At 42.6% G+C, this 19,285-nt stretch overlaps 1 protein-coding gene across 1 annotated transcript in view; it reads right to left on the bottom strand.

Annotated features, from left to right (window-relative positions):
• LOC138961210 (beta-TrCP-like) overlaps positions 1–19,285 on the bottom strand; it is a 34,615-nt gene that overhangs the window by 11,976 nt on the left and 3,354 nt on the right. Inside the window, exons 2-4 of the mRNA XM_070332810.1 lie at positions 4,613–4,783; positions 1,772–1,911; positions 1–132 (exon numbers count right to left, since the gene is read on the bottom strand). Of these exons, the coding sequence (XP_070188911.1) occupies positions 1–132; positions 1,772–1,911; positions 4,613–4,783 (443 nt within the window). The remainder of the gene's footprint in view (positions 133–1,771; positions 1,912–4,612; positions 4,784–19,285) is intronic.

Below are 19,285 nucleotides of genomic sequence, written 5' to 3'. Positions count from 1 at the left end.
CTGCTGGAGTCAGGGTACATCCTGTCGGTCATCATGCCCTCGCTGCCCACACTCTGGAAACTGGACGTCATGGTCAGTGACTTGGTCAGCCACGGTCTGCTGGCCAGAGACTTGGTGCGCGACTTGCGGGGACTGTAGAAGCATAGGTTTTACGTGGAATATAACGTAGAGAGGATATTGGTACAGAGGCTGTTTATTTTGTTGATTTTTAATGTCACGGGTGTTCTTCGAGTGAACGATAATTCTCTTCCTGGACGTTGGTAAACATGCATTGTCTTGGTCTAGTCAAATATTTTGCACAAAGAAAAAAATAATATGATTACTGAGAAAACGAAGGGGGAGACATTGGTTTTAGCTAACTTCCCGCCTCAGAACATGTCAGCATGATTATTCATGCTTTCAGTGCTAAAATCGAATGTTGTCTCAAGGAGAAAACTGGCGTGAGCTAAAAGCATTTGAACATCAGTCGGTAGCGCGCTGGATTTGTATCCAGTTGGCCGCTGTCAACGTGAGTTCGTCCCCACGTTCGGCGAGAGATTTATTTCTCAGAGTCAACTTTGTGTGCAGACTCTCCTCGGTGTCCGAACACCCCCGTGTGTACACGCAAGCACAAGACCAAGTGCGCACGAAAAAGATCCTGTAATCCATGTCAGAGTTCGGTGGGTTATAGAAACACGAAAATACCCAGCATGCTTCCTCCGAAAGCGGCGTATGGCTGCCTAAATGGCGAGGTATAAACGGTCATACACGTAAAAGCCGTGGGAGTTTCAGCCCATGAACGAACAAACAAAAACTCGGTGAACTGCTCCGTGCGAAGCGTGCACAGGCATTCTCCTTGTACATAACAATTTCAATGGCCAACGGGAAAGAGCAGGAGATGATCATTCTGTATGGATGGTGGACTGCCCCACATGGCTGAACTGATATATTTGGCTCAACAGATTTATTTGGCTGAGCTGATCTATTTGGCTAAACTGACCTACTTGGCTGAGCTGATCTATTTGGCTCAACTGACCTACTTGGCTGAGCTGATCTATTTGGCTCAACTGACCTACTTGGCTGAGCTGATCTATTTGGATGAACTGACCTACTTGGCTGAGCTGATCTATTTGGATGAACTGACCTACTTGGTTGAGCTGATCTATTTGGCTCAATTGACCTACTTGGCTGAGCTAATCTATTTGGTAGCGCGCTGGATTTGTATTCAGGTGGCCGCTGTCAGCGTGAGTTCGATCCCAGGTTCGGCGGAAATTTATTTCACAGAGTCAACTTTGTGTGCAGACTCTCTTCGGTGTCCGAACCTCCCCCCGTGTACACTACATTGGGTGTGCACGTTAAAGATCCCACGATTGACAAAAGGGTCTTTCCTGGCAAAATTGCTTAGGCACAGTTAATAATTGTCTACCTATACCCGTGTGACTTGGAATAATAGGCCGTGAAAGGTAAATATGCGCCAAAATGGCTGCAATCTACTGGCCGTATAAAATTTCATCTCACACGGCATCACTGCAGAGCGCCTAGAACTGTACCCACGGAATATGCGCGATATAAGACTCATTGATTGATTGATTGATTGATTGAATGAACTGACCTACTTGGCTGAGCTGATCTATTTGGCTAAACTGACCTACTTGGCTGATCTGATCTATTTGGATGAACTGACCTACTTGGCTGAACTGATCTGCTTGGCTGAGCTGATCTATTTGGCTGAGCTGATCTATTTGGCTAAGCTGACCTACTTGGCTGAGCTGATCTATTTGGCTGAACTGACCTTCTTCGCAGGAATCGAGCAGTTCGTGCAGAGGGAGTGTCGATGATTGGCAGCTTGACGGAGCTCCCTCCCCCGTCGTCCTGCAGATAGGCGCTCTTCACGCGGTGAAACGTGTCCAGGCGCAGTCGCGACAGCTTGTCCTACAAATGGCAACAACAACAAAAATGATTTATTGGAAAATATTCTTAAACATCAGGATTTTTTTTAAACGTGTATTCAAAAATTCGTAAATTTCATACCTCAAACGAGAATTTCTGACAAGACTGTCAAATAGACTGAACTACTCTCCGAACAATACACGTGCAACACAGAAGGACTTCATTGTGCGACAGATTTCGAAGTAGCTATGCTCCTAAAGGGGAAGTTGATTTGCCCTCTGTTGATTTGTTCACCTGCATTTTGCAGAGGTCATATTGCAAGATAACTTAATTACAACTCAATTAAAGTAAGGACAAAAATAGTGTCCTTGCTTTCATAAATTAAGATACCCTAAATATTGCCACATCAATTTAGAATTTCTGGGGACGGGGGGGGGGGGGGGGAGAGGGGGGGATTTGAAATCTACATACATTCAACTACATAATTCGACCGCAGCATCAAGTTACGCATCAAGACCAGGCCTGCCACGAGAGAGAGAGAGACAGAGAGAGAGAGACAGAGACAGAGAGAGAGAGAGACAGAGACAGTGAGACAGAGACAGACAGAGAGAGACAGAGAGACAGAGAAACAGAGAGAGACAGATAGAGACAGAGAGAGAGAGGGGTGAGAAAGACAGACAGACACGTACGGGACAGCTAGACAGATTCACCGACTAGTTTTTTACCATACCTTGAGTTCCCTAGAGATGTGCGTGCTGATGGGTTTGTTACCATACCTTGAGTTCCCTAGAGATGTGCGTGCTGATGGGTTTGTTACCATACGTTGAGTTCCCTTGAGATGTGCGTGCTGATGGGTTTGTTACCATACCTTGAGTTCTCTAGAGATGTGTATGCTGGTGGGTTTGTTACATAGCAGAGGTCGCCATGGTTTGTTACCATACCTTGAGTTCCCTAGAGATGTGTATGCTGATGGGTGTGTTACCATACCTTGAGTTCCCTAGAGATGTGCGTGCTGATGGGTGTGTTACCATACCTTCAGTTCCCTAGAGATGTGCGTGCTGATGGGTGTGTTACCATACCTTGAGTTCCCTAGAGATGTGCGTGTAGATGGGTGTGTTACCATACCTTGAGTTCCCTAGAGATGTGTGTGCTAATGGGTGTGTTACCATACCTTGAGTTCCCTAGAGATGTGTAAGCTGATGGGTGTGTTACCATACCTTGAGTTCCCTGGAGATGTGCGTGCTGATGGGTTTGTTACCATACCTTGAGTTCCCTAAAGATGTGTATGCTGACGGGTGTGTTACCATACCTTGAGTTCCCTAGAGATGTGTGTGCTGATGGGTTTGTTACCATTCCTTGAGTTCCCTAGAGATGTGTAAGCTGATGGGTGTGTTACCATACCTTGAGTTCCCTAGAGATGTGCGTGCTGATGGGTTTGTTACCATACCTTGAGTTCCCTAAAGATGTGTATGCTGACGGGTGTGTTACCATACCTTGAGTTCCCTAGAGATGTGCGTGCTGATGGGTGTGTTACCATACCTTGAGTTCCCTAGAGATTGGTGTGCTGATGGGTTTGTTACCATACCTTGAGTTCTCTAGAGATGTGTGTGCTGATGGGTGTGTTACCATACCTTGAGTTCTCTAGAGATGTGTAAGCTGATGGGTGTGTTACCATACCTTGAGTTCCCTGGAGATGTGCGTGCTGATGGGTTTGTTACCATACCTTGAGTTCCCTAAAGATGTGTATGCTGACGGGTGTGTTACCATACCTTGAGTTCCCTAGAGATGTGTGTGCTGATGGGTTTGTTACCATTCCTTGAGTTCCCTAGAGATGTGTATGCTGATGGGTGTGTAACCATACCTTGAGTTCCCTAGAGATGTGTATGCTGATGGGTGTGTTACCATACCTTGAGTTCCCTAGCGATGTGCGTGCTGATGGGTTTGTTACCATACCTTGAGTTCCCTAGAGATGTGTGTGCTGATGGGTGTGTTACCATACCTTGAGTTCTCTAGAGATGTGTGTGCTGATGGGTTTGTTACCATACCTTGAGTTCCCTAGAGATGTGTGTGCTGATGGGTTTGTTACCATACCTTGAGTTCCCTAGAGATGTGCGTGCTGATGGGTTTGTTACCATACCTTGAGTTCCCTAGAGATGTGTATGCTGATGGGTGTGTTACCATACCTTGAAATCCCTAGAGATGTGCGTGCTGATGGGTGTGTTACCATACCTTGAGTTCCCGGCCTAGAGATGTGTGTGCTGATGGGTTTGTTACCATACCTTGAGTTCCCTAGAGATGTGCGTGCTGATGGGTTTGTTACCATACCTTGAGTTCCCTAGAGATGTGTATGCTGATGGGTGTGTTACCATACCTTGAAATCCCTAGAGATGTGCGTGCTGATGGGTGTGTTACCATACCTTGAGTTCCCGGCCTAGAGATGTGTATGCTGATGGGTTTGTTACCATACCTTGAATTCCCTAGAGATGTGCGTGCTGATGGGTGTGTTACCATACCTTGAGTTCCCTAGAGATGTGCGTGCTGATGGGTTTGTTACCATACCTTGAGTTCCCTGGAGATGTGCGTGCTGATGGGTTTGTTACCATACCTTGAGTTCCCTGGAGATGTGCGTGCTGATGGGTGTGTTACCATACCTTGAGTTCTCTAGAGATGTGTGTGCTGATGGGTTTGTTACCATACCTTGAGTTCCCTAGAGATGTGCGTGCTGATGGGTTTGTTACCATACCTTGAGTTCCCTAGAGATGTGCGTGCTGATGGGCTTGAACTCGATGTCCGGGAAGCGGGAGTGCGCGGTGTACATGAAGTCGCGGTGCAGGGAGGGCTGCATGACGGTGAACAGGAACTGGAACTGTGTGTAGTTGCTGCGCCGTAACAACGCCTCGAGCAGCGCGCATCTCTGAAACAGCGTCACCAATTCATTTCAATACAGTAAAACCTCCCAGTTGCGACCTTAAAAATGTCCAGAAAATCGGTCGTTGAATGGAGGGGTCTTTATCGGGAATCACAAGTTTCACACACACACACACGTACACACACACACACACACGCAGCCACGCGCACACACACACACACACACACACACCTCTCTCTCTCTCTCTCTCTCTCTCTCTCTCTCTCTCTCAACCTTTATCTTATCGTATTTCTCGCACTATCACCGGATTAGGTAAGACACCAATCGGAGTCAGGTGATCGTCCTTGTCTATCATCTTTCAACAGATGTCAGTTAACAACAACAAAAACTCTTATATTTTGTTCTCATTTTGGTCTTGTGCCTGTGCACTCCCTCGTCTCCCCCCCTCCCCCCCTCCCCGTTTCCTAAATCACTTGAGTCAAAAGAGCACTTACCACTATCAAGCTTTTACAAAAGAGGTGAGACCGACGGGAAGCTCAGATAAGCAGAACAAAGAGGTCTACCTGTTTCCACCCACCGTTGTCTATCCATATCGACAGCCTCTTACTATTAGTATTAAAACTGATATCCCTTGCACGATTGTAGCTTTGAAGAGCTACACTGTCAAAATATTGCAGATCTATTCTACAGACAACGGAGGAATCTGAGAGAAACGACCCAGACAACACTGCTATTATTTGAGAGTGCCGGGCCATTGGGCGCCATTATCGACAAGCGGCGATATGACAGATTAGATCAGGGGTGTGCGCAGGATTGTTATGCACGAAGAGGAATAAACAAGTCGCGTGAGGCGAAATTACAACATATAGTCAAGCTGTCGAACTAAATGAAACTGAACTCACTGCATTTTTACAGCAAGAGCGTAGCCATCGTCAGTCCACCGCTCGATGCAAAGGCAGTGAAATTGACAAGAGCGGGGTGTGGTCTGGGTGGCCGAGTGGTAACGCACTTGCGCTCGGAATCGAGAGGTTGCGTGTTCGACCCTGGGTCGGGCCGCTATTTTCTCCCCCCTTTCCTAACCTAGATGGTGGGTTCAAGTGCTAGTCTTTCGGATGAGACGAAAAACCGAGGTCCCTTCGTGTACACTATATTGGGGTGTGCACGTTAAAGATCCCACGATTGACAAAAGGGTCTTTCCTGGCAAAATTGTTTTTGGCATAGATAAAAATGTCCATCAAATACCCGTGTGACTTGGAATAAAGGCCGCGAAAGGTGAACATTCGCCTAACAGGCTTGAGGTTTGCTGGTCGATGTGAATGCGTGATATATTGTGTAAAAAATTCCATCTCACACGGCATAAAGCGCTTTGAACTTCGGATAAGGCGCTATATAAATAAAGAGAATTAAAAAAAAATATAAAAAAAATAGTAGTTGCGCTGAGAAGGATAGCACGCTTTTCTTTATCTCTATTCTTTTAAACTTTCTGAGCGTGTTTTTAATCCAAACATATCACATCTATATGTTTTTGTAATCAGGAACCCACAAGAAATAAGATAAAATTGTTTTTAAATCGATTTCGGAAATTTTATTTTAATAATAATTTTTATATTTTTAATTTTCAGAGCTTGTTTTTAATCCGAATATAACATATTTATATGTTTTTGGAATCAGAAAATGATGAAGAATAAGATAAACGTAAATTTGGATCGTTTTATAAATTTTTATTTTTTTTTACAATTTTCAGATTTTTAATGACCAAAGTCATTAATTAATTTTTAAGCCTCCATGCTGAAATGCAATACCGAAGTCCGGCCTTCGTCGAAGATTGCTTGACCAAAATTTCAACCAATTTGATTGAAAAATAAAGATGTGACAGTGCCGCCTCAACTTTTACAAAAAGCCGGATATGACGTCATAAAAGACATTTATAGAAAAAAAGAAAAAAGTCTGGGGATATCATACCCAGGAACTCTCATGTAAAAGTTCATAAAGATCGGTCCAGTAGTTTAGTCTGAATCGCTCTACACACACACACGCACAGACAGACAGACACACACACACACACACACATACACCACGACCCTCGTCTCGATTCCCCCTCTACGTTAAAACATTTAGTCAAAACTTGACTAAATGTAAAAACAACTACAACCAAGAACGCTAAAGCCTGATAAACTATTGAGTCAATCACAGGCACTGGACACACCGACGGTAGCTTCATCCAGTGATGTGTAGAAAGAGGAAGGCAACAATCTATGGGCACTCTTTCTTCGGTTATCCGCATCAACACAAAATTATGCTTATTTGGGGAATCTGGGATACTAAAATAAATATATGTAATATTGGGATAATTTTGAATGACAGTTTCCTTATTGAAATCATAGGCAACAAGGTAAAATAGTCCAAGGACTACTTGGTACAAAGTTCGAAGAAATAGTTTTCAAAAAGCAGTCGCCACAGTGCCACCTCGACTTCAATGGAAACGCACAAATCACTTCATCAAATGAAGCTATTCAAAAACTGATAAAACTACACTGCCCCCGACAAAAGATTGAGTCAAATATTGGCTGAATGTAAACAAATAAAAAATAAAAATAAAAACGTTAAATCAATTACAAAACGAAAACATTACCAGTACGTCGACCAAGTGGTCTCAGGTGTGTTGTTGTTGTTGTTGTTGTTGTGTTTGTTTGCCGTTGTTTCTGTAGGGAGTGTAAAGCGTGGCGAGGGACTATCGCCTGTCTCGTGTGTCATCCCTTGTACCTATTTCCGTCTCCAGTCATCGACACGACATTGAGGGTGGGATGTTATCCCTCCCTTGCACAACCGCTTTTTGGTGGAAAGGATATTGGACAGGCATTCGGACCGAGTCAGCACAAAGTTGGCAGATTCATGAAAACATCGATGATTCACTTTCAAAACTGATTGTCTAATGTGATTAACTTTTGACCAGTGATCGCGCGAGCCTATTCCAAACCCAATATTTCTTTCCGAGTCGGAATCCTAGTTCTCGCAAAAACCTGACGCTCACTGTGTGACGCCTACAAGTCAAACATAGGGATTTCATTATGTTTCGAGAGGAAAACCGGCAAACAAAATATCGACCGATTTAATTTATTTTGATATTGTTACCGATAATATCCCTTAAAATCAATTGGTTATTTGACTATCGACTTCAAGCAGAAGGGACAGACATCTATAATTTCAGTGCGTTGAAGACCCATGTCGTATGATTGACCTTAAAATAACCCAGTAGGGTATTCACTATTATTTAAACACACAATTCATCGTTTCCAAGACATGCCGACTATAATCCGCGATCAAAACAATGCCAGCAGTGTTTGGCCAACTTAGCATATTATAGGTGGCTGACTTTCGACAGACATGCACCAAAAGACACCGCTTTCAACCACTATAAAGTAAACCCCCAGTTTGGTTCAAGAGAATTCTTCCCCGTAGGCCTACATGCATACTGAAATGTTGATAAGCTACAGCAGAACTTACAGAGTTGAGAGGAAGGGACAAACTGAGGTCAGGTGTATTGAAGCTATATTTACCCGTGGATCGGAACACACGTTGGAACAATGCAAACCGCGGTTTAACCGCTCCCCACCCCTTGACTAATGGGCAGGTAAACACCAGGTGTAATGTACGCTACCTGTACCTGCCAACTACCTGTCCAGGACTACTTGAAAGAGAGAGAGAGAGAGAGAGAGAGAGAGAGAGAGAGAGAGAGAGAGAGAGAGAGAGAGAGAGAGAGAGAGAGAACTCAGAACTCAGAACTCAGAACTTTATTACATAAGGATAAAGGTTTTAGGCTTAGCCTAATCTTCCAACCTGTCCTTGGAACATATACAGAGAATAATTGTAAACAAAGCAAAGACTGCACACATACCTCATCAAAGTATTAAACTAATAAAACATCAAAATAATGGTCGAGTATAAACATAAAAAATATTGGACTCACAAAGTCATATAAAACAAAACCAGACACAACAAACGTAAATGTTTTTTAAAATTTCTTTAAAAAGTACAGCAATGTATTGCTGAACAGGGCCATATACAGGCAGCTAAAGTTTCAAGAAGAAGGGGGAGGGGGACAAGGGATTACACATTCAGATTAACTACATATACAATATTTAAAAAACAAACAAACACTTAAGAGCATTGCATACATTATCCGAGTACACAATGGAAACTAAACATCAGGGGCAGTTTGTAGTGTGATCAAATGTGTGTGCAACTGCCTTTTAAAGGCCTTTAAGGATGCGGATCGTTTGATTTCTATTGGCAAAGAATTCCACAGAGATGATCCTGAAAAAGCTAAGCTGGATTTATAAAGATCTATACGAGGAATTGGAGGAAGTAAATTTTGAGACCCATACCTCTTCGTAACATGTGTAAAATAGGATTGCACATAACTGGGCACATCACCATGAACTAATTTATACATAAAGACAGCCTTATTGTATGCAAGGTGGGTTTTTAGGGGAAGGAAATTAAGGCTGTTTAACTTCATTTCTGTAGACATGTGCGATTCATACAGGATAAGTTTTGCAGCACGACGGTACAAAGAATTGAGTTTCAATAAGTGAACATCACTGCAGCCATCCCACAATGTCGAAGCAAAATTAATATGAGGCATTATATGAGCATGAACGAACATTTTTAATGTTTCAGATTTGGCATAATGTTTGAGTTTTGACAACAAATACAAATTCCTTGAGAGAGAGAGAGAGAGAGAGAGAGAGAGAGAGAGAGAGAGAGAGAGAGAGAGAGAGAGAGCGAGAGAGAGCGAGAGAGAGAGAGCGAGAGAGAGTGAGAGAGAGAGAGAGAGAGAGAGAGAGAGAGAAAGAGAGGGAGAGAGAGAGGGAGATAAAGAGAGAGAGAAACGGAAAGAGAAAGAGATAGAACGAAAGAAAGAGGGAAAGAGAGAGAGAGAGAGAGAGAGAGAGGGGGGGGGGAGTGAGAGATGCCATATCCGAAGTCTCGCCTAATTAGCTCTAAACGCTCAGTCGCTGGTAAAAATAAAAGATAACAAATTAAAACATGAAATGCAATAAACATAGATCTGATGGTCAGCGAATTATATTACACACACACACACACACACACACACACACACACACACACACACACACACACGCCTTTTTATAGATAAGTATCACATAACTGAGCACCATGTGGAAGTAGATTAAGAGATACAGTTATCACAGCACTTTCCGAAATCAAAAAAACCCAGACTATTCAGGGACGCGCGGGTATCGTCTTGACCGCTTGTTCCCACAACTCTGTCCGAATCTACATGTCCTGGTTTTAATTGCTCGAAACCGCCTATACCTGATGGTAAGTATTGAAACAGACACACACAATTATTGTACACATACACGACAGCGGACATATCACGCATTATTTTCACAAATCAACGATCATGTGGGCACACAGGGCACACAACGCTTGACACCAGCACACAGGATCGTAAGAAATGAAATATCACGCTAACGCATTGTGTTCAATAGCCTCGATCATGGAAGACAAGACAGGGAATCAGTCACGACACTTACTGACAGTCCATATTGCATTAAAAGGCTATTGAACCATTGCACTCTGAATAAAACAAGTCGCTTAAAGAGATCGGACACCGATTGACCATAACAATAGATTTTGGCTAATATTTTGCCTGTGATATTTTCAGAATGTGTTGAAACAAGTGTAACCGTGTGCCGAAACACTACGATCACCTTGGGAAGCGAAGTGCAATCAAACAGGATTGAAAATGTTAGGGCTAAGTTCTTAGCCCTATAAAAACTGTTATGCAAACCCGAGGGTTTCCATGAACATACAGACAATCGGAAACCACCAGACCCCATCACAAACAGAATTCTACAATCCACGGGTGTTGACTTTAAAGGCCAACAACTCGGGTGCAGAGTCTGCTGTGAAAGGAGCGGTAGCCTCCCCTGTCACAATCGCCCCCGTTTGAAATGAACTTCGTCCCGAAGTTCCGAACCGGGGGACCACTGTCCATCCCAAGTTCGCAGAATGGGAAAAGCACAAAAATGTTCAGTGGTCATATTATGCCATTACCTGAACATATCATGCCGAGTCCCATCCTGCTCGCAAGCGCCAGATGTAACCGTGTGCCGAAACACTACGATCACCTTGGGAAGCGAAGTGCAATCAAACAGGATTGAAAATGTTAGGGCTAATTTCTTAGCCCTATAAAAACTGTTATGCAAACCCGAGGGTTTCCATGAACATACAGACAATCGGAAACCACCAGACCCCATCACAAACAGAATTCTACAATCCACGGGTGTTGACTTTAAAGGCCAACAACTCGGGTGCAGAGTCTGCTGTGAAAGGAGCGGTAGCCTCCCCTGTCAGACAAGTGTGGAAAAAAAATCGATAAATCAATCATATGATACAGAAATTTGAATATGATGACATGCCAAGAATCAGATAAACGAGGGTTTGGTAAATGAATGGGGTGTCTGTTCAATCAATTACAATCACAGGACCTATTTTGGAAGTGGTATTAATCCCTGGTTTACGTTTGTTGTGATGAGGTACGATCACTTTTACCTCTTCTGATGCCATTTTTCAAAAAAGTGGTAATGGTACGTTTTGAAGACCGGCACGGTTGGCCTAGTGGTAAGGCGTCCGCCCCGTGATCGGGAGGTCGTGGGTTCGAACCCCGGCCGGGTCATACCTAAGACTTTAAAATTGGCAATCTAGTGGCTGCTCCGCCTGGCGTCTGGCATTATGGGGTTAGTGCTAGGACTGGTTGGTCCGGTGTCAGAATAATGTGACTGGGTGAGACATGAAGCCTGTGCTGCGACTTCTGTCTTGTGTGTGGCGCACGTTATATGTCAAAGCAGCACCGCCCTGATATGGCCCTTCGTGGTCGGCTGGACGTTAAGCAAACAAACAAACAAACAAACGTTTTGAAGATCGGTGCAAAAATGACACAATCAATTGTTTTAATTTCTTGATATGTGATTGTGTAGACTCTGCGCGGCATTGTGTCATTGTTTGATTAAAATCGCTCGGATGATCAAGGAATATGATTATACGAATAGAGAAACTGATCTAATTTTAGCCTACGAAAACGTAATGAAATTACGCTATTTCCAGCCATATCAAAAATATGGGTTACAACAATTAAAACAGAAACATATCATTACAACAAACGAAAATCAGGGAGTCCTTCCAAAATAGGTCCTGTGATTGTAATTGATTGGACAGACACCCCATTCAATTAACGAACCCTCGTCGGTCAAACGTCATTATTAACGTTGTCGTCGTCATTATCATGTTTTCTACCACCATTACAGATTAAATCCGACTATCAGTATGAATTAAATATCAGCCAATTTTAAGCAACATTTAAAACTACACCTTTGGTTGCAAGTGCAACGTTCAGTGGGCAAGAATTTCGTACTAAATAGAATCATTGACCAAAAACCAAACTGGAGAAAGGTGTATGCAGCGCATTCACTTTTAACTTTCATACTTGTCGTTCCTAGCCCCTTCAGCAAACCTTTTCTAAATTTGAAAAGAAAAAGGCAAGAATATGATTCTTGTCAGGTTTATTGCAGTAGATGAAAAGATCGGGTTGGTGTCTTCTTGACGCCCTTTGCTTTCTCTCTTTATGCCGATGTTTGACTGGACTGACTGTATGTATTTGACTAAGCAGGGCGTCTTGACTTCAGCTTTTTGTTGGCACGCGTGTTTTGTATGGGTAGTTTTGTACCCTCTATTCTACACCAACATGCATATTGCACAATTGTGGTATAGTATGTTTTGAAGTAGCTGACTTCATTTGCTGTGCAGGTTTTGAGTGCGTTTTTTGTGTGTCGTTTGTCTGTTTCTTTGTTGTTAGTTTAGTTGGTTGGTTACTATTTTTCAACACACAAAATTCCTGGGGAGTGGGCAGGAGAGGGCTGCATACTTTAGTTTTTCTCTTGTCATTTCTATGTATACAGTTTCAGCGTCTCTGACTGTCTGTCTGTCTACCTGTGTGCGATACGTACAGTGCGAGTGCGAGTCGCCCGTTGTGAATATTTGTGTGGTTTTGGTCTATCCGTTTAATTGAAAGCTGTGTATTTTAGACAGCATGAGTCAGTTTCACAGCTCTTCTTTTTACATTTAGGTTTTCCCCCATTTTGTGTTGCTTTGCACCTCCCTCCATAATGTGGTCTTGACTCACTTGTCGTGGACATGTTGTTGTTGTTGTTGTTGTTGTTGTTGTTGTTATTGTAGTTGTTGTTGATGTTGATGTTGTTGTTGTAGATGTTTTGCAAGAAAGGAAGAAAACTAACTAAACAACGAAACACACACACAAACACACATACACACACACACACACACACACACACACACACAAACATAAACACACACACACACACACACACACACACACACACACACACACACACATCACAGACTAAGACAGGCGCGACAATTAGTATAAAATACTGGGATTTCCCGATCAGTCATATTTCATGTGTGCTAATCGATTTTTTCTCCCAACTTCAAAATGATCGTAGATGATATAGTTGACACATACACAAAAGAGCAAATCGACTCCTACGATAAGACTGCACGAGCCAAGAATGTCGCAGACATTTTGCAAGAGGGGATGGGGTGGGGGAGTGAAATATGATGCAGGGTTTATTGAGCCTACAGTCACCTTGCTCTGTTGGAATTCGTGTAACTGATTGTCAGTGTGAACTCTGACACATGTTCCTAGGTCCCAAGCCAGTGCCAAGGGTAGGAACAATCAGTGTCGGTAGATCGCACTGCGCTGTGCATTTTGAATTCACTACGAACAATGACTTAGTCATGGCTCCCCACTGCACAATCAAAGCTATTCAAACTGACGAGTAGGCGTGAAAACCTTTTACAACATGGTATTAATGAACAAAAACCTATGACACGCTCGCAAGAGAACTGGTACGCCTTGTGGTCTTTTTTTCCCCGTGTCTGACTTCATGTCCGCTTCACGCCCCATATGTTCACTAACAGAAATTTCTGAAAGAACTCAGTCCAAAGTGCCAGCAAACCCAAGTGCTGGAGTATCAGGAACCGACATTTTCTAATTGCTGATAAAAGCTATGGGCATAGGTATTCCCGTCCTTCTGACACCAACAGTTATCATCAATGAATTATAATCAAATGCTTTGATTTTAGCTACCGGTTGACTGTCACACCCTCATTTTTCAATCAAATTGATTGAAATTGTTGTAAAGCAATCTTCGATAAAGGCCGGACTTCGGTATTGCATTTCAGCTTGGTGGCTTAAAGATTAATTAATGACTTTGGTCATTAAAAATCTGAAAATTGTAATAATTTTATTTTTGATATAAAACGATCTAAATTTACGTTCCTTTTATTCTACATCATTTCCTGATTCCAAAAACATATAAATATGTTATATTTGGATTAAAAACAAGCTCTGAAAATTAAAAATATAAAAATTATGATCAAAATTAAATTTCCGAAATCGATTTAAAAACAATTTCATCTTATTCCTTGTCGGTTCCTGATTCCAAAAACATATAGATATGATATGTTTGGATTAAAAACATGCTCAGAAAGTTAAAACGAAGAGAGGTACAGAAAAGCGTGCTATGCAGCACAGCGAAACCACTACCGCGCTGAACAGGCTCGTCAGTTTCACTCTGTTTTGCAGAAGCGGCGGACTACGGTCATTGTGAAAAAATGCAGTGCGTTCAGTTTCATTCTGTGAGTTCGACAGCTTGACTAAATGTTGTATTTTCGCCTTACGCGACTTGTTTCTTCTTTTTCTTTTTGATTGAGTCTTAAGTTGGTATGTTCGTACGTGTACAGTTCCAGAAAAAATACACACGCACGCACACACCGTTTCACACATACTGTGTCACACATACAGTACATAGTTATCTACCACCCCCATCCCTCTCCTGCCCCCTTGTCCCTGTTGTCAATCGAGGTTCGAACAAGACAAAAAGCCTTGCGCTCCAACCCCCCCCCCTCCCACGATTGCCACCACCACCACCCCTCCATGTTTCTGTTATTCGTGGTGTCTTAAGCGTTTATTCAAAAACAAATTGTGTTCTAATTTCAATGTCTGTGACCGTTGATCAGTCACGCACCTGTGCCTGATAATTGTCCAAAAGACTTGGCAATAACTGATTGATAAAGGTACTACTTCAAAGTTACACTCTTCTGCCCTCAGGTATTTTAGTGTAAGCATTAGGAATCAAAAACTACTTCAGCCATTTTGGATGGCAGTTTGTTCTTTTTCTTTCCCAAATTGCCAAACTTTCTTTAAAGTAGCAAACTGAATACCGACTAGGGCAGCTACGTCATTCAACAGTGATTTATTTTCGATCAGCGGGGCCTGGGACAGCAAGAAAACTTTCCCAGCCAGTCTATAATTGATCTTCCAACAAACAGTGATCGATTCCTTTCAAATCCAAATCATATCCCACCATTGTCAAATCGGCTCGGTCACAAAGGTCCGTCAATCAGTGTCGAGATTGTGAACGGGAACGGCAAGTCCAGCCCAACAGTCGGTAGGGACAGTCTGGGCTGGCCGAGACAACTATTGTCAACCGAAGACAGTAGGCGGTAATACGGAGCTGCACCAACGCATTACGTTTCATTAGCTTCCAACAGCTCCCGTGAAGAGCGTTGATCCCCTCATAAGAAGCAAACTCTTTGAGAGAAATGGTGGCGTAATCTCCTTAGTGCCATATAGTGGCTTGGAACCATAGAACTCCGTCCCCGTTCTTCTACTGCGTCTCTCGGCTATTTGCGACTGTGGCATCGCCGCTACGGCAGAAGTAATTTATGTGTCGATACGAGGCATGGAAGCGGTAGTGAAGGAGGGATTAACAAACACACTTTCGCACTCACCACTGCCCCTCGGCATTGCATAACGTGCGTTTAAAGGGGCCTTTCCTCGAAAGGTAAAATAAACACATGTGTAATATTATTGCTGGTTCTTTGGTAAGTATGCATCAACGCAATTTTTATCCTTAAAAAAAATGCATGGTGGCCGGAAAGAGCCTCTTTACTTGGACATGTATCTGAACTCTCTTGCTAGTCGTGAAGTTGCGTATATTCAATGTCCAACAAAATCAAATTACGAATTGTAAACAAAATCAATCGGCGTTCCAATGGAGAATTTTCCCTGGAATTAAGATGTGAACATCTGTTGACATATAGGCCTAATTATTATGAGGAATCGTGTGACAGTTTTCTGGAGGATATGACTGTTCTGAAAAATGTCCTCCAATGACATAAAAACACGATAGGAGTACACTGAAGTTATTGTAACTAGTGACACAAACTAAGGCGCTGGGAATGAGCTTGTACCTTTTCAGTAGTGACCAGTAAAATGACTCGGTCAGTCGGACCGGTGTTTGGAACAGTTCTTGAAGAGCAAATTAAGCTGGTCAATAGTTCTCGAGTAGCCGTTACGAGTTTGTTTGACAATAATTTGTTCTGTACAGAAGCGAGCTCGCAGAGAAACACTGGCCCTTTCGGCATTTGACCGCTGCATAATTATGCGGTACCAAGAGAAAGTGGCTCTTGCTTCTCGGTCAAGCATAAATAAACTCAAACTCAAAAGTTTAGATAAAAACTAGGAAAATGGAGCAATCTGGTGCAATCTGAGCCACCCCAGTAATACACCTTCCAAACAGTTACAAATTCGGATCAAAACAAGGACAATTGACCGATCTGGATGTGTGTGACCACACTTGTCGTCTGCTACAAAACTTTTACAGCCTAGCCTACGGCAACATGCATTAGTAATTAACAAAATATTGTATTTCTTTTTTCCCCTTTTTTCTTCAATTTTTACTTTTTTTATTTTTTAGGCTGGGGTGTGTGTGTGTGTGGGGGGGGGGTCCGGAAACCACGAGAACCACCCCCCCCCCCTGTTTGCCACAAGATGAAAAATCATTATGTGTATGAGGAAGCTTAAATTTGCACCCGAACGTGGTTTTTTTAAAGTCAACACGAGTAGGGATGAAGTGCCACGTGACGTCATCGTGCATAGCTAGAAATGCTTCTCTGCCAAAGGCGTCATTCAGGTGCACTATGATGGGTAGAATGATCATGCAAAAATCGTTTCGGCTTATTACTAGGCCAACAGCCTCGTCATGGATATGCGAGCAGGCTTAAATGTAGATCTGGAGGTTATCAACCACACCTGTGGCACAATACGGAGGACCCATAGTGGCTGATAGTTCCAAACAGACCGGCCAAACGCTCCATGCCTGTCCAAGAATAATGGACGCGATTTGAGAGGGGAAAAAACTGGGACGGTTACAGCGCAAACTTCAGAACGGGTGTAGTGAGACTGATTTAACGGTATTTATCACAAGGAACTTAGTCGATGAATATCGACAGGGGGCCGACTAATGGTTTAAATGTGAAATGTGTGTATAATAATGGGTGTGGGTCTGAAATGAAGTTAGGTAGTAGGTACTGAACTTGTCAAATCCAGGTGCACGGAGCCCCTGGGGCTTTTAGTCATACCTCAGGCAGCTATCCGTTAGAAGAACTACCAAGTTTCATTGACTTGCACCCAAAGAGTCAAGAACTGCGATTTTTTTACGAATTAATTTCGTACTCGGACCCGGCTGGTCTTGACCTATTTTTGGATCTAAATTTAGATCAGGTAGATCACCACATCATGCACAAAAAGACACGTCACTAGCAAACTATGTCAGACGTCATCATGAGTTTGTGTAAAACAAAATGGAGGCCGGAATCACTCAGTTGAATCGAACTCCGACCAAACACCACGTAATAACTAGGTTAATTTATGCACTCGCGTGAACAAGAAACTGTCGAGCTTCACAGATGTCGTCGTTGGGTAGTTTTGGGTGTGTTTTACTACCATAGGAGGATTTTTGAACTGTAAATGCACTCAGCTGCAACAAAAACGCAAAACGAAGGCTGTGAGCTGCACTGTGCCTTTAACATTTGTTTTGAATAATTATTGGTATTTTGACAATGTGGGTAGCATGGAAATGTAAGCATTTGAATGTAAGTCTTAGGTACCATTGTACCCAGGAAGAGAGACGAGAGATAGGAGTAGGTTGCAATAGCTTGTGTGGTCTTTGAGTTTTGTTTTTGGAAAGACATTGTTAAAGAAAAAGAAGACAAGTACAGTAATGTAATATTTATTGTGAAAACCAACGATCGTACAAAGAACATGTGAGGCAACATTATGTCTATGATGGTGTGAAGAAAATTAGTTATGATTTATACTATTATTATTTAGACTTGAGACTGAACAGCAAAAGGCGAAGTGTATGTTTTGTGGTGTGAATTGAAACAAAATGAAAAGTGTAAATATCTGGGAAATTGTGGTTAAAAGACTTCGTTATTTCTTGATTGTTATTGAAAAGTAGGATATGCGCCGAAATGGCTGCAATCTGCGGGCCGATGTGAATGCGTGATGTATTGTGTAAAAAAATTCCATCTCACACGGCATAAATAAATCCCTGCGCCTTGAATATGTGTGCGATATAAATTGCATAAAATAAAAATAAAAAAATAAAAAAATAAATCCCTGCGCTTAGAACTGTACCCACGGAATACGCGCGATATAAGCCTCATATTGATTGATTGATATTGAAGTGAATAGCAAAACGCTGTATTTGAAAACAGCATGGGATTTATGTTATTGTTTTTGGTATCAGGTAATGCCCTAGTTTTTACAAATTGTAGCAAAGTCGATTAACTTTACAATGTACGATGTTTGCTTGCAAATTACAACACAAACGCGAAAAACTTAACTATTTGTAGAGTTCTAAGGCATTGCAGACAAAGCAACTGCAAGAAAGTCAGGTTTTAGCAGTGTGAAAATCCGCTGAAAACGGTCTTATATCCCTTCCGGTATGGCCGGCTCTTATGACACTGACCGTGAGGCACTGAAAAGGTTTTCACGGAAAAATTCTCTCGAAGAACCAAATGGGTTCGGTGCATTTGTCAGTCTGTCACATGTTAAAGGGCCCCATACGGGTTGAAACAAAGAGATAAGGTACTGTCGTGTTTTTTCCCCAAACCTAGTGCACTACCGTTCTCACGAGATAAGTTACTTCTGTTTTGTTCCGGGTTTTTTCTCTCCAATTGACACCATGTATGAGAGATGAAACAGAAAAGCCTGTTGTGAAAATGCAAAAATTTGGAGGAAAAAACGAAACAAAACAAAAGTAACTGTTCTCATGACAACGGCAAACAACGACATATGTTCACCGTCCTCAGCTAATTCAAGAAATCCCCCCCCCCTCCTGCTAGGTACACGTGCACTCAAGTTAACCTCTGCTTTGAGACACATGTTCACCGCCCTCACCCCCTCACCCCCTCCTGCAAGGTACACGTGCACTCAAGTTAACCTCTGCTTTGACCTGTGTGCCAAGAGTCAGATGAGAGAGAGAGAGAGAGACTGAGAGAGAGAGAGAGAGAGAGAAACACACACACACACACACACACACAGATAGACAGAGACAGACATAGAAAGACAGAAGCGGAGAGACT

Source organism: Littorina saxatilis, linkage group LG3 (assembly GCF_037325665.1).
Source record: "Littorina saxatilis isolate snail1 linkage group LG3, US_GU_Lsax_2.0, whole genome shotgun sequence".
Taxonomy (NCBI): domain Eukaryota; kingdom Metazoa; phylum Mollusca; class Gastropoda; order Littorinimorpha; family Littorinidae; genus Littorina; species Littorina saxatilis.
The sequence above is the reverse complement of the archived record's forward strand: the minus strand, read 5'-3'. Positions and strand labels throughout refer to the sequence as shown.